General features: G+C 41.5%; 1 protein-coding gene across 3 annotated transcripts in view; it reads left to right on the plus strand.

The window, feature by feature from the left end:
- Positions 1-14,845, plus strand: part of ABCC2 (ATP binding cassette subfamily C member 2) — a 69,340-nt gene that overhangs the window by 13,743 nt on the left and 40,752 nt on the right. For all 3 annotated transcript variants that reach the window (XM_069459804.1, XM_069459803.1, XM_069459805.1), the window contains 6 exons: positions 1,097-1,270; positions 9,649-9,774; positions 11,208-11,342; positions 11,546-11,653; positions 12,059-12,114; positions 13,381-13,615. In XM_069459804.1, coding sequence (XP_069315905.1) covers positions 1,097-1,270; positions 9,649-9,774; positions 11,208-11,342; positions 11,546-11,653; positions 12,059-12,114; positions 13,381-13,615 — 834 coding nt within the window. The remainder of the gene's footprint in view (positions 1-1,096; positions 1,271-9,648; positions 9,775-11,207; positions 11,343-11,545; positions 11,654-12,058; positions 12,115-13,380; positions 13,616-14,845) is intronic.

Genomic DNA, 14,845 nt, shown 5'->3' on the forward strand with positions numbered 1-14,845 from the left:
AATGAGAAAGGACTTTGGATTTAGTGATTTTTAATGAGATGTTAGTGCAAAAGTGTCTTCAGCAAATTCCTACATCAGCATCAGAATCACATGGGATAATTAATATGTTTAAATATCTTAGGTAATTCTTCTGAATTCTGAAGTTTGATAATCTTATGTAGAGATAAAAGGAGCAGGAATGAGATAGCATAGCACGTGGGTAGCACATCATATGTGAGAAAGAACCTGGGCCCCCCGGCCCATGAGGCCAGGGCGTGTATTCCACAGGAAGGTGAGGCTTACCTGGCCCCAGTATCTTGACAGGCCATCTCTTGGGAATTCTTTCCGAGAATTATCTGACAAATTATCTTGGGCGGCGCATCGCAGTCATTTCTTTAAAGAGTCTGTACAAATAGCCATACAAAACAATTTAAAAATACTTATAGGAAGAGAAAAATCTACACTCATGTGAAACTAAGATATAAGAACTGGTATCCCGCCTCCCGACAAGACACTTCCATTTACTGCAGAATGCAATGACTGGTGCAAAACTTGCTGGGAGTAAAGCCTTCTGTCCAACAGTGCCATTGTTACTGCTGTGCCGACACTGGCCAGGCCGCTTTGGTTCTGATGTAAGCCCTCTGGGCCATAGGAAGCTAAAAGTTTAAGCATGACTAAGCATTTCTACCTGTCTGGTGCCTGCACATTTAAACATCTGCCAGGGAGTTCAATTGGTGCTAGAAGCTAGAACAAAAACAAATTTTTATATCCCAGGAAACTATTCTCCCCTTTGGATTAAAGAATAGTTCCTCTTCTTCCTACAATTTGGCAAATGCTGTGGTGAGGTTTACTCAGAACAGCTGGTACAGAAATTCACTTAGAACACAGGAAGACAGGTTTTCAGAAGTTGAGTCGGCCAGAAAAGTCACCAAATGCCATTAAATGATGGGTCTGTATCAGTGGGGATGGATAGGAAAATACAGATAGTTAAAAGGGTAAGGCTGGGTATGGGTATGCAGCTGAGTTAAAATTGTTGGGAGCAGTGGAGTGTGCTGGGGGATGGTCTTCTGTCTTCAAAAGTGCATGTATCCAACAACCCTTCCCTTTTGGTCCCCAGAATTCCTCATTCCTCGACAGCCAGGAGGCAGACCTGCCGCTTTGTTTTGAGCAAACCGTTCTAGTGTGGATCCCCTTGGGCTTCCTTTGGCTCCTGGCCCCTTGGCAGCTCCTCCACGTGTACAGATCCAGGACAAAGAGATCGGCTATAACCAAACTCTACCTTGCCAAACAGGTATGCCTTGGTGCACAATGGAGACATTTTCTTGGTGGTTAGTGTCCTCTTCCCTGTCTTTAACCAGCTTTCCCAGGGCCACTGTGTCAGGCAGAGCCACCCGCTAGGTGTACCTCTCTCCACCTACCCCAAGCTCAATGGCTCTTTGCCATATTTCTTAGTCAAAGTAGCTTTGATTTTTGCATAAGAATAGTGACTCTTAATTCTTGTGGATATTGGGCTCCCTGAACACAAATGATAAGTAATTGATCAGTCAAATTGTTATCTTTTCAGTATTTGAGAATTGAACACTGGATGGCCTGTCTTTAAGCTGTTCTAATAAATCAGGAGACTAATTCAGTTGGCACCTACTCTGGAGTGAAAATGAACTATATAATGTATCTTCTGCACCACTGAGGCAATCCAGCCATTGCTTATCTTCTAAAACTTTGATCTGAAATAGGGTTGCCCAGAGAATTCCATGAGTCAGGATGATAACGCGCAGGGGAGGGAGGAAGGATGAGTGTGCACGGTGGCAAGCCTGAGTCGGGAGATAATGAAAATGACGTGGGGGGTGCGGAGTACAGGATGGCCCAGGAAGGGGGAGGAGGGGAGGAGCCCTCAGCCAGCTGTACTAACTCACTCAGAGAGGGGGCTTGTGGGAGCCCAAGACCCTCAGTCAAAGTTGTAAAGTTACCTCATAAAATCTACCATCTGCTTATCTGTCCTGATCTTTAAATAGGTTTTTAGAAAGGCAGTAACAATGACCTCAGGGTGCCTAGAACCAAAAAGGGGAGGAAAGAGCTTGGCCAAAGGAAGTAGAATTCACTTTAACATTCTGAAGTGGGAGCTGGTGGTGGTTTTTGTCAGACTCTGGATAGGAAAAATAACAGTCTCTGAGAGCTCAGGGCAGGGTCACTGTCCCCCTTGTTGACCTGAGTCCCCACCACAGGACCTAACATGCATGGATCAAGCGCTCAGGTTGAATTCAACATTTGTTGAATGTTGGTGTTAAATGCATTGTAGGAATAGGGGCTGAATCAAGAGTGTGTTAGAGAGTTCAAGGGAGTTCAAGACCAGCCTGGGCAACATAGCAGAGACTCACCTTGTGTCTCTCTGTATAAAAAACAAAGTGTGTTGGACTCTGCACGTTGAACAGCATGCTCAGTGCCCTTGCAAATGAGTCAGAGCTTGAGGTTAAAGTCAATCAAGGCGGGCTGGAGCTTTCCAAAAGAGGCTGGGTAATGAGCAAACCCATATCCCGTCCTAACACAAGCTACTGGGTAATTTTTTAAAAATACTTTATTGAGATATAATTCACATACCATACAATTCTCCCATTTAAATACAATTCAGGGTTTTTTTTAGTATATTCATAGATAGGTACAACCATCATCACAGTCAATTACAGAACATTTTCCTTCCCTCTAAAAGAAATTTTAATATCCCTATCTCCTCAACTCCTCTCGCCCTAAGCAACCACTAATCTCTGTCCTGTCTCTATTCTGCACATTTCATATGAATGGAATCATACAATATGTGGTCTTTTTTGATTGGTTTCTTTCACTTAGCATATTTTTAGGGTTTATCTACGGTATAGCATGTATCAGTACTTCATTCCTTTTTATGGCTAAATATTATTAATATTATTCCATTGTGGCTGAATATGCCACATTCTATTTAACTTTTATAAACACTGATCTCATAGAGGAAAACAAAAGCAATGTATCAGCTTCTTCTTTTTTTTTTTTCCTGTAGTTAATAATTTACCCACCTTTACTCACATTCTCAGGAGTTCTGTTCATATATTTTATTTTTTTGCCCAAGGCCAATAAGACCCTCTTACTCCTTTATTATTACTTTTATTATCATTATCAGTAGTAGTAGTAGCAGCAGTAGCAAAATACATGGAGAAGAAGCCTGACGACTCACACAGAAATGTTAGCAATTTGTGGAAAAGGTGGTTGGAAGCTGTAGTTCTGAATACTTTTCCTTTACTCAGTAGTGCTTTGACACTTAGTATAAAGAATTGCTCCAGTAAGCTCTTTATATTTATTAGAGAGATAGAAAAAGACAGGATGCTGGGCACAGTGGTATATGCCTGTAGTCCCAGCTACTTTGGAGGCTGAGGCAGGAAGATCACTTGAAGCCAGGAATTCAAGACCTGGGCAACATAGTGAGACCCTGTCTCTTCAAAACAAAACAAAACAAATTTAGCTAAAATTGAAATCTAGGAATCTATTTAAGACTTCCATTCCTTTCAAGGATGTGACTAGATTCTTTGTTGGTTTTGCAAATTTCTGGTATTCTGATTCTTAGAGAATTGCAGAAGTTGTTCCCAAGTGCCAGCAGTCACATACCTCCACCCCGGGATAGTGAAAGAGACACAAAGAGAAGAATGTAGGAAAAGCAACTGACTGACTTGAAGGGTCCTTCTCACAAAGTCCTTCCTGCAGTCTAGTCTAGGTTTCCAACTTCTTTAAAAACCTATACTCCTGATGTTGGGGCTCAGAAAATGATACCCCAATATAGGGTGCTTTGGCTTGCTGAGTGCTCTGAACTAAAAAAGATTGAAAGGCCTCAGAAAATAGCCTTAAAACCAAAGTCTCAGCCAGGCGTGATGGCTCACGCCTGTAATCCTAGCACTCTGAGAGGCTGCGGCGGGAGCATGGCTTGAGGTCAGGAGTTCGAGACCAGCCTGAGCAAAAGCAAGACCCCATCTCTACTAATAATAGAAAAATTAGCCGGGTGTCATGGTGCATGCCTGTAGTCTCAGCTACTCGGGAGGCTGAGGCAGGAGGATCACTTGAGCCCAGGAGTTTGAGGTTGCTGTGAGCTATGATGACACCACTGTACTCTACCTGGGGAGAGTAAAACAAGAAGAGTAGTAAAACAAAAAAAAAAACAAGATCTCTCTGACCTTCTGCACATTTTCCCTCCCTCCTGAAGTACCCCATTTACCATTTATAATTTATATTTTACTTTTTTGGCTCTCTTCTCTGAGAGTGACAGGCATGGATTAATTTCTTCTTAGAAATTTCAAAATAGTTGGTTTCTCTCTGCATTCAGGACATTTCATATGCACAGAATTGTACAATATGTGGCTTTTAGTGTTTGACTTATTTCACTTAGCATAATGTTTTCAAGGTTTATCCATCTTGTAGCATGAATCAGTACTTATTCCTTTTTTAAAAAATTGTATTGTGGTAAAATACACATAATGAAATTCACCATTTTAACCATTTTACAGGGTACAATTCAGTGGCATTAAGTACATTCATAATATTGTACAATCATCGCCACTACCTAGTTCCAGCACTTTTTTGCTACCCTAAGAGGTTGTATTTACAAAGGATAAAGGGACCTGAGGCTTAATAGCAGTAAGCCGTTACCACTCTAGGCTTGAAAGAACAAGGGTGGAGAGTGAATCTGGTGGGGCAGAGAGAAGATAACTGCACAGTGACCAGGGATGGCTACTGCAGGCTCCCCTTTCTCTGCTGCTTTTTCCCTTCCTTCCTCCCTCCCTCCCTCCCTTCCTTCCTTCCTTTTTTCCCTCTCCCTCCCTCTCTCTCACTCTGTTTCTCTCTTTCTTTTCTTTTCTTTTCTTTTTTTTTGAGATAGGGTCTCACTCTGTCACCCAGGCTGGAGTGCAGTGGCGTGATCATAGCTCATTGCAACCTCAAACTCTTGGGCTTAAGGGATCCTCCTGCCTCAGCCTCCTGAGTAGTTGGGACCACAGGTGTGCACCACCACTGCCTGCAAATTTAAAATTTTTTTTTAGCGAGACAAGGCCTTGCTATATTGCCCAGTCTGGTCTCAAACTCCTGGGCTCCGGCAATCCTCCTGCCTCAGCCTCCCAAAGTGCTGGGATTACAGGCATGAGCCACTGCACCCAGTGGACCACTGCATTTTGTGGTGTGTGTTTTGAGCCATAGTTTTCTCTGTTTTATCTGATAAGTTTGCTTTTTGTCATCTGAATTTTTATTCATCTGGTCTATTGAGCTCACCTGTCTTCATGCATGTTCTCAAGTGCCATTATGGATTTCTTTCTTTTTTTTTCTCAGAATATTATGGGGGTACAAATGTTTTGGTTACACAGATTGCTTTTGTACTGCTTGAGTCAGAGTTATAAGTGTGCCTATCACCCAGATAGCATACATTGTACCCGTTAGGTTTGATTTCACCCATCTCCTCCTCCCCGTCCCCTGCTTGATTTCCACTGAGTTTTACTTCCATTTGTGCACAGGAATGGAAGTGCACATGGAGTGCTGATTCATTAGTTCTAATTTAATAGTGGGTACATGTAGTGTTTGTTTTTCCATTCCTGTGATACTTCACTTCGAAGAATGGACTCCAGTTCCATCCAGACTGTAACAAAAGATATTAGTTCATTTTGTTCTTATGGCTAGGTAGTATTCCATGATACATATATACCACATTTTATTATCTACTCATGAATTGATGGGCACTTGGGTTGATTCCACATCTTTGCGATTGTGAATTGTGCTGCAATAAACATTCGAGTGCAGGTATCTTTTTGATAAAATGACTTATTTTCCTCTGGGTAAATACCCAGTGGCGGGATTGTTGGATCAAATGGCAGGTCTACTTTTAGTTTTTTGAGGAATCTCCATATTGTTTTCCATAGAGGTTATACTAATTTGCAGCCCCATCAACAGTGTATAAGCATTTCTTTTTCTCTGCAACCACACCAGCATCTACTGTTTTCGGACTTTTTAATAAAGGCCATTCTGACTGGGGTAAGGTGATATCTCACTGTGGTTGTAATTTGCATTTCCCTGATGATTAGTGACATTGAGCATTTTTTCATATGTTTATTGGCCATTAGTCTATCTTCTTTTGAAAAGCTTCTGTTCATGTCTTTTGCCCACTTTTTAATGGGGTTGTTTGATTTTTTTCTTGCAGATTTGCTTGAGTTCTTTGTAGATTCTGGTTATTAGCTCTTTGTCAAATGTATAGCATGCAAATATTTTCTCCCATTCTAAAGGTTGTCTATTTTCTCTGTTGATTATTTCCTTGGCTGTGCAGAAGCTTTTTAATTTAACCAAGTCCCATTTATTTATTTTTGTTGTTACTGTGATTGCCATTGGGGTCTTCTTCATAAATTCTTTGACTAGGCTGATATCTAGAAGAGCTTTTCCAACATTTTCTTCTAGAATTCTTGTTGTTCCATGTCTTAGATTTAAGTGCGTGATCCATCTTGAATTAAGTTTTATAAGTGGTGAAAGATATGGATCCTGTTTCAATCTTCTACATATGGCTATCCAATTTTCTCAGCAATATTTATTAAATAAAGACTCTTTTCCCCAGTGTATATTACTGTCTGCTTTGTCTAAGATCAGATGGCAATGTGTGGATGGTTTTATATCTGGGTTCTCTGTTCTGGTCCATTGGTTCATGTCTCTGTTTTTGTGCTAACACCATGCTGTTTTGTTTACTGTAGCCTTGTAGTATAGCTTGAAGTCTGGTAATGTGATGCCTCCAGATTTGTTCCTTTTGCTTAAGGCTGCTATGGCTATTCGGGCTCTTTTCTGGTTCCAGATGAAGCATAAAATTATTTTTTCTAAATCTGCCAAAAATGATGTTGGTATTTTGATGGGGATTGCATTGAATCTGTCTGTAAATCACTTTGGGTAGTGTTGACATTTTAACAGTGTTTATTCTGCTGATCCATGCGTATGATATGTTTTTCCATTTGTTAATATCATCTGCAATTTCCTTCCTCAGTTATTCATAGTTCTCTTTGTACAGATATTTCACCTCCTTGGTTAAATATGTTTGTAGGTATTTTATTTTCTTTGTAGCTATTGTGAAAGATATTGTGTCTTTGATTTGATTCTCAGCTTGACTGCTGTTGGTGTATAGGAATTCTACTGATTTGTGTCTATTAATTTCGTAACCTGAGACTTTGCTGAATTTATTTATCAATTCCAGGAGTCTTTTGGCAGACTCTTCGGGGTTTTCTAGATATAAGATCATATCATCAGCAAAGAGTGATAGTTTGACCTGCTCTTTCCCCATTTAGATATCCTTAATTTCCTTCTCTTGCCTGATTGCTCTGGCAAGGACTTCCAGCACTATGTTGAATAGAAGTGGTGACAGTGGACATCCTTGTCTTGTTCCAATTCTCTATGGGAATGCTTTCAATTTTTTCCCATTCAGTAAGATGTTGGTTGTGGGTTTGTTATATATGGCTTTTATAATTTTGAGATATGGTCCATCTATGTCTACTATGTTAAAGAGTTTTTTTAATCATGAAAGTGTGCTGAATTTTATTGAATGCTTTTTCTGCACCTATTAAGATGATCATATGATCTTTGTTTTTCCTTCTGTTTATGTGGTGAATCCCATTTATGGGATTTTAAAATTGACAAGGAGGGGGAAAAAATGACAGAGTTAAACTGTAAAAAAGGCTAAGGCTTTAAGACTTAAGTATCTAGGTGGAAGATCTTAGAGAAAAATGATTTCCAGATGTAAAAGTATCAAAAAAGTGGGGATGAAGTGAGTCCCCTCCATAGTAACAGGAGGCAACGAGCTCAATCCAGCAAAAGGTCTGCTTCTTTTTTTTAAATGATGCCATTATTTGGATGTATCATAATTTATGTGCCTTATATGGTAGGAATTTAGGTAGTTTCTAATCTTCTGCCACCATAAGTAATGCTGCAATAAGTAGCTTTGTACATATTAGTGTGCCTGTAGGATAAATTCTCAGAATTGAAATTACTGAGTTAAGGGTAAGTGAACTCAAAAAAAATTTTTTTTTTTTTTGGAGACGGAGTCTCACTCTGTTGTCCTGGCTACTAGAGTGCCGTGGCATCATCATAGATCACTGCAACCTCAAACTCCTGGGCTAAAGTAATCCTCCTGCCTCAGCCTCCCAAAGACTGGGGCTATAGGTATGAGCCATCACACCCAACCAGAGGTTTTTTAAAAAATTACTTTGCAGAAGTTCCTTATAAAGTTAACTGGTCCTTTTTGATATGAAATGCTCAGTATATTTCTAATCAATTATATGAGTTTAGTATACATAAGCTTGTGGCAAGACTCCCTCCTTTTCTTTGGCTTGGGGAGTGCTCTGCTGGTTAATATTCCCTAGTCATACTCCAGGGTGGGTGCTTTAGCTCCAACTTGCACAATTTTACCTCCTAATTTACCTAAAGGCAAACGTACCTTACCACTTCTGAAGCTATTGCGTTTTTCCCCAAAGTCTGTAGTCTCTTGTGAGGAAAGCACCATGTAGTATATTATATACTTGAGAACACTGCATTCCTGTCTTTGACTCTACTCCTTTATAAATAATAGCATTGGTCCTATAGTTAAAGGTGTATTCATCTCCTTCCTTGGCTGGTTTTCATTACAAAGGGCTCAATATCTCTGCATGAACCATTCTGGATCAATGAGTCTTAAAAGAATGAGTAGGGGTAGATGAATGGGTATGAAAATGGATGAGGGGATGGGAGAGGTACTAGATAAAGACCTTCATTTTGGAGGCTAAGACACTGGTGTACCTCCTCAGTGAAGGCAGTAATTTTCCCTCCTGATGGGTAGTGGGGTGGGCCTTTAGAAGAGTACAGTCTGTATCATGTCTTATGAACTCATAGGACAAATATTGATTGATTTTATATGGGATAAAGACTGGGACAAATGACCAAAGAAAGGGAGATTTAGGGACATATTAACTTTCTATTGCTGTGTAACAAATTACCCCCAAAATTAGCAGCTTAAAAAAAGAAACATTTTTTATTTTTTATCTTACAGTTTCTGTGGGTCAGGCATTTGGGAACAGCTTACCTGCGTTCTGCTTCAGGATCTCTCATGAGGTTGCAGTTAGTACATGCTGGCTGGGGCTACATCTGAGGGTTTGACTGAGGCTAAAGGATCTGCTTGTGAGATGACTCTCTCACATGGCTGTTGCAGAAGGTCTCAGTACCTTACCAAGTGGACCTCTCCCTAAAGCTGGTAGCTTTCCCCAGAGTGAGTGATCTGAGAGAGAGAACAAAGAGAAATAACCTAGCTTTGGAAGGCACACACTGTCACTTCTACCATTTTCTATCCATTAGAAGTGAGTCACTAAGGCCAGTCCACATTCAAGGGATGGGGAACTAAGCTCTACTCTTTGAAGGGAGGATTATCAAAAAATTTGTGAATGTATCTTAAAACATCACACTAAACATTCCTCAAAAACCATTATTATGGCATACTTTTAACATTATTCCATTACTTGAACTATATATATCCATTCACTCCAGAAATATTTATTAAGTGTGTTATCTGAATCACCAGATACCAGTTTTCTTATCCATTATTGGAAACCATTTTGTTCTAAGAGCCTTATAAAGAAAGATATCCTCCTAACAGTGGTCTTTTTCCTTTCTCAGGTGTTCGTTGGGTTTCTTCTTATTCTAGCTGCCATAGAGCTAGCCCTCGTACTCATAGAAGACTCTGGACAAGGCACAGTCCCTGCTATTAGATATACCAACCCAAGCCTCTACCTAGGCACATGGGTAAGGCCTACCACCACCTCCACGCTATTTATCTTCTCTCTACCCATAGACATCTAGCTGAAATTTACTCTTGGGGATGAAATTAAGTACAATTTCACCTATCTTTTTTCACGGGACCTACAGTAAGGCAAAGCTTGGTTGTAATGGGGTGAAACAAAGTTTAGCTTTTCATTTTCTTTTGAACATTAATTTATAGAGCCTTCTCCCTAGGTTATGTAATAGCTTTAATAAATAAGATATATATCTTATGCCCTCATATCTTGTCATCAAAGGATCACAGATGAGATCTAGATTTCTTGATGTAAAAGGCTTTAAAATGCTATAAATACTATTTTTAAATTGATTGGTGACTCTAATCAATGGATCACTGAGTCTAGAGTTGTTTGTTTAAACTTGATATCAAAAACTGGTATCTCTCCTGCAGGCATTTTTTTTTTTTTTTTGCAGGGGGTGGGGTGCTGTACAGTGTTTAAAGAACAATTGAATTAGTTGCCATTATTTTAAAAGAGGACTATGACACACAATTATTTGGATTTCCAAACTTTATTAAAAAATTAAAATGTCTGGCAACCATAGACCTACAATCCCATGGGGCAATGTCACCTGGGCCTGAGTAGCAGTTGCCCCCTTTGACCAAGTGCTCAGCACAGTCCCCCCTTGCCCTGCCTTCACTCAATAACATGATCTGCCTGGCCTCTGTAGGCATTTTTATTTGCTACCACTGTTATAGAACAAAGAAAGGTCTAGAGCCTAGACTCTAGGCAATGCCAAGCTGGATCTGGCTCACACAGAGCTGATTGTGTGTATCTCCCCCAACCCTGTGTTCCATGACATCATGTTGGTGTTTGAAACCTGTAGCAGTGGGAGTATTTACCCCATGAAAATTGGTAAATGCTACAGATCATGGCATTTTCCCCCCAGAATGCTTATTTACTAGCACAGAACTAGGTCTAGGAAATCAACATTTAATTTATTATATCTAAGTGAGATGATGCAAGGCAAGGTTTGTTTGTATTTTAATTAATTGCTTGGTCTGATATTAGAAAATCAAGATACAGACACCTTTCACCTAATTTATCAGAACCTGCCTTCCCAACCTTACTACTGTAGTGCCTGAAATTAATTTCCTTGGATCTTGAAAAGGTTTTTCTAGTTCCCAAAGTAATTCCACTAAAATGCAGTTAGTCACCTTCTGCTTTCTGGGCTAACTTCCCACTCAAGTGTGGTGAACAGAGATAAGGCACTGAAAGAGGGAGCTGGATGGCACAGGGAGGGAATGTACAGGTAGGCATTTGTGTGCTCCCTGCCTGGCCAGGTTACTTACCATCTCCTCCTTCAGCCCTCCTCTCTTCCCATGTGCCCTGATATCCTTCTCCCCTCTGTCCTTAGTTAGTGACAATGTTCTTCAGGACTTCATGTGAATTTCTCTTTAGCTCCTGGTTTTGCTGATCCAACATAGCAGGCAATGGTGTGTACAGAAAAACGCTTGGTTCCTGTCCATATTCTGGATTCTCTCAATTCTCTGCAACACTTTCCAATTTCAGACTCTGATCCGGACACTCTTACAGGTAAGGAGAAAGGAGTGGTGACATGAGGAGGTACACTGGGCAACTCTGAGTCAGAGTAAGTGGCATCAAGTACGCTAAGCTCCAGGATAGAGTTTGATCAGGGGGATTTGATAATAAGCTTTAATCATAAGCATTGACATATATGAACCATTTAAACTTAATTTGGACAAAAGTCTCATTTTCTCTGTTTTTTCCCCTCATAGGGCGACAATTCTAATCTGGCCTACTCCTGCCTGTTCTTTATCTCCTTTGGATTCCAGATCCTGATCCTGATCTTTTCAGCATTTTCAGAAAAAAATGACTCATCAAATGTGAGATTCTAAATATGCCTATCTCATACGTTACTTGGATGATATCTTAACAAATGTAACTTTGAGATGTCTAGATTTCCTGGGAGGCTCCACAAGCCCAGAATAAGATAGTAGAGGCCATTTTATGACATAAGGAAACAATGAGGAGATTATTAAATATTGACTTTTACTTTCACCTGCCAATCTTCAGCATAGGCAGTTAACTCATACATCTATGCCAGAAAATCTGATTGTCATTGTACCAGTGACCTTAGGATCTCCAAATAACCTTACATTGACCAATGGACTTAAGCCTCACGTCTAGTTTCTAACGCATCATATCTTTAAAAATCAGTTTCTGATTTTAGAGCCCTGTAGAGTTCCTGTCTCCAACTGATGTACTTTTAAATTTTTTGTGTCTTTCAGAATCCATTGACCACGGCTTCATTTCTGAGTAGCATTACCTTCAGTTGGTATGACAGGTAGGAAATACCTAGAGTATGGATTGTCGTGTCCCTATGCCTTCATTCTTCTGAAAGTGACAGAAATCTTAGTTTTAAAAAATGCCTCCTGTGGCCTCCCTTTTTCTTCTATTTAGAGTCAGAGAGTATTAAAACTTACAGGTGAATTTAATTCAGCCCCTCCACTGGGCATACTGGGACGCTAAGGAGAGGATGGAGGGGGATTTGTTTTTGGCAGCCTGGGGGTTGCCCAGGGGAAGAGCAAGGAGGCGGCAGGACAGGAAAGGGGGAATTTGGAGGCAAGCAGTCAGGCACAGATGCAGAGGGTAAAGGATGAATAACTGGCCTGGACTACCTGAGGATCTGGAGCAGGCATCCTTGGCCTTCATAGTGAAGGCCATGAACCCATTTAGCAGGCTGGGGAAGCCCATAAATCCCTTCTCAGAGGGATTAATTAAACACATGAAATAAAAGACATGGAGTTATAAAGAAAACCAAATACAAGAAAATATAGTTATCAAAATATTTTAAAAACATTAGTCGGGCATGGGTGGTGGCAGGTGCCTGTAGTCCCAGCTACTTGGGAGGCTGAGGCAGGAGGATCGCCTGAGCCCAGTTTGAGGCTGCTGTGAGCTATGATGATATCACTGCACTCTAGCCTGGGCAACAGAATGAGACCCTGTCTAAAAAAAAATTTTTTTTTAAACAAATCTGTGGTCTAGTAATACATGTACTTCTTTATTAATGCATTAAATAACAAAATGTGGTGATGACTCTAATTATGACCATAATTTCAAAGTAGTGATGAACATAAGTGAGCCATGAAAACCTCTGGGATTTCTAAAGGCTAGAATAGAATAGAAGCTATTACAAATAAAGATATAACTTATTTTCCATCCACATTCTCAAACCCTAGCTTCAGGAGCCCTGATCTAGACAGTCTGGAGGCAGCCACGGGGTCTGCTCCATTTCCTAAGGGCATCAAGGAGATGCCAGAGTGGCAGAGGCAGCCAGTATTTGAGGAGGAAGGAACAGGGCAGGGAGATGCTCTTCATTCAGCAGTGCCCCTCCCCTTCCCCTTCTCTTGTCTTTGAACACATTCTGTGACCCCCACCTCTTCCTTTTTCTTCTCTCCCCACACCTCTGTCAAGTTCAAAGGGCCAGGGGATGGGGACAGTGGGGCAAGAGAGAAGTCCCATCCTTCTGTCCCTCCATCCCAGAACCAGGAGGCAGGTTCTGATAGAGGCGGCCTGGAGGGTCTCAGCCTGTGGGTCTCTCTCGTTCCAGCGTTGTTCTGAAGGGTTACAGGCAACCTCTGACACTCAACGATGTCTGGGAAGTTGACGAAGAGGTTAAAACCAAGTCATTATTGAGCAAGTTTGAACCGCACATGGCGAGGGAGCTGCAGAAAGCCAGGCGGGCATTCCAGAGACGGCAGCAGAAGAACGCCCAGCGGAACTTGGGAGCCGGGCTGCATGGCTTGAACAAGAACCAGAGTCAAAGCCAAGACGTCCTTGTCCTGGTAACTATTCCCTGAGTGTCTGTGTGAGCGAGCTGTGTATCTCAGGCAAGAGGACATCAGTGCTGCGGTGATTCTGTTCTTACAGTTTCATAGCACTTCATATTTTTGGGTACATTTTATACTGTTAGTGGTATTTACAATACTAAGAATACTCAGTGATGGATATGTGGGGGGTATAATGTACTATTCTTTCTCCTTTGGGGTATGTTTGAAATTTTCCATAATAAAATAGTATTTTAAAAAATAATATCTTAGCATTATTAGAATTTGCAACTTGGTGGGGGTTGGCATTAGCAGCCAGTTTCTCAATTTGTTCACTTGAAAATATTTACTGACCACAAGTGTGTGTTAGTGACCATTCTGAGCCCTGAAAGGGTGCCCGTTTTAGAGCACTAGGAAATATGGAGTAAGCCCATATATACGTCACTCTTTGAGAGCGATAAGCGCCATTGAGAAAATAAGACACGTCAGTGTATTTGGAGTGAAGCGCTACTCCAGGCAGGGTCGTGGGAGGCTCCTCAGAGGAGGTGACGTTTGAACAGGCACCAAGTGATGGGAACCGTCCGTCTGCGGGACAGTCACAGGGAGGCATACTCCAGCCAGAGGGGGCCGGAGTGCGAGGCTGAGCGGGAGCACATTTGGCTCATTCAGGGAACAGGAGGAAGATCCAGGAGCATCCAGAGAAAAGCTGAGCATGGGGTGAGATAAGCCCAGGAAGGGGGCCAGGGACTGAGCTGTGTAGACCCTTGTGGGCCATAATAAGGAATCTGGACTTTGAAGTCTGATGGAAAGCCGGTAGGAGGTTTTAAACGGAGGAGTAATGTGATTGGATTTATGTTTTTAAAGCTCACGTGGGCCACTGTGTGGAAACTGGATCTCTGCGGGGCAGGGGTGGGAGCTGGAAGGAAGGCAGGGGGATCGTCCAGGCAAGAGAGGCTGAGTGGACAGGACCTCAGTGAAAGACTCTGAGAGGGTATCCCTGGTAGAAAACCCTGGAAACCAAGGCTGAGGAGCTGGAATGTGGGGCATGGTGAGACTCGGAGGGTGTATCGAGGAGGCCCAAACAGAACAAAGAGGCTGGTGACTGAGTCGTGGTGCCCTGGTGTGAGTTCCCTAGGGCGCATAACAAAGTGCTGCAGACTGGATAGCTTAAAACACAGAACTTTACTGTCTCACAGCTCAGGAGGCCAAAGTCTGAAATCAAGACGTCAGCAGGGCCTCGCTCCCTGT

This window comes from Eulemur rufifrons, chromosome 28, assembly GCF_041146395.1.
Source record: "Eulemur rufifrons isolate Redbay chromosome 28, OSU_ERuf_1, whole genome shotgun sequence".
Classification (NCBI taxonomy): domain Eukaryota; kingdom Metazoa; phylum Chordata; class Mammalia; order Primates; family Lemuridae; genus Eulemur; species Eulemur rufifrons.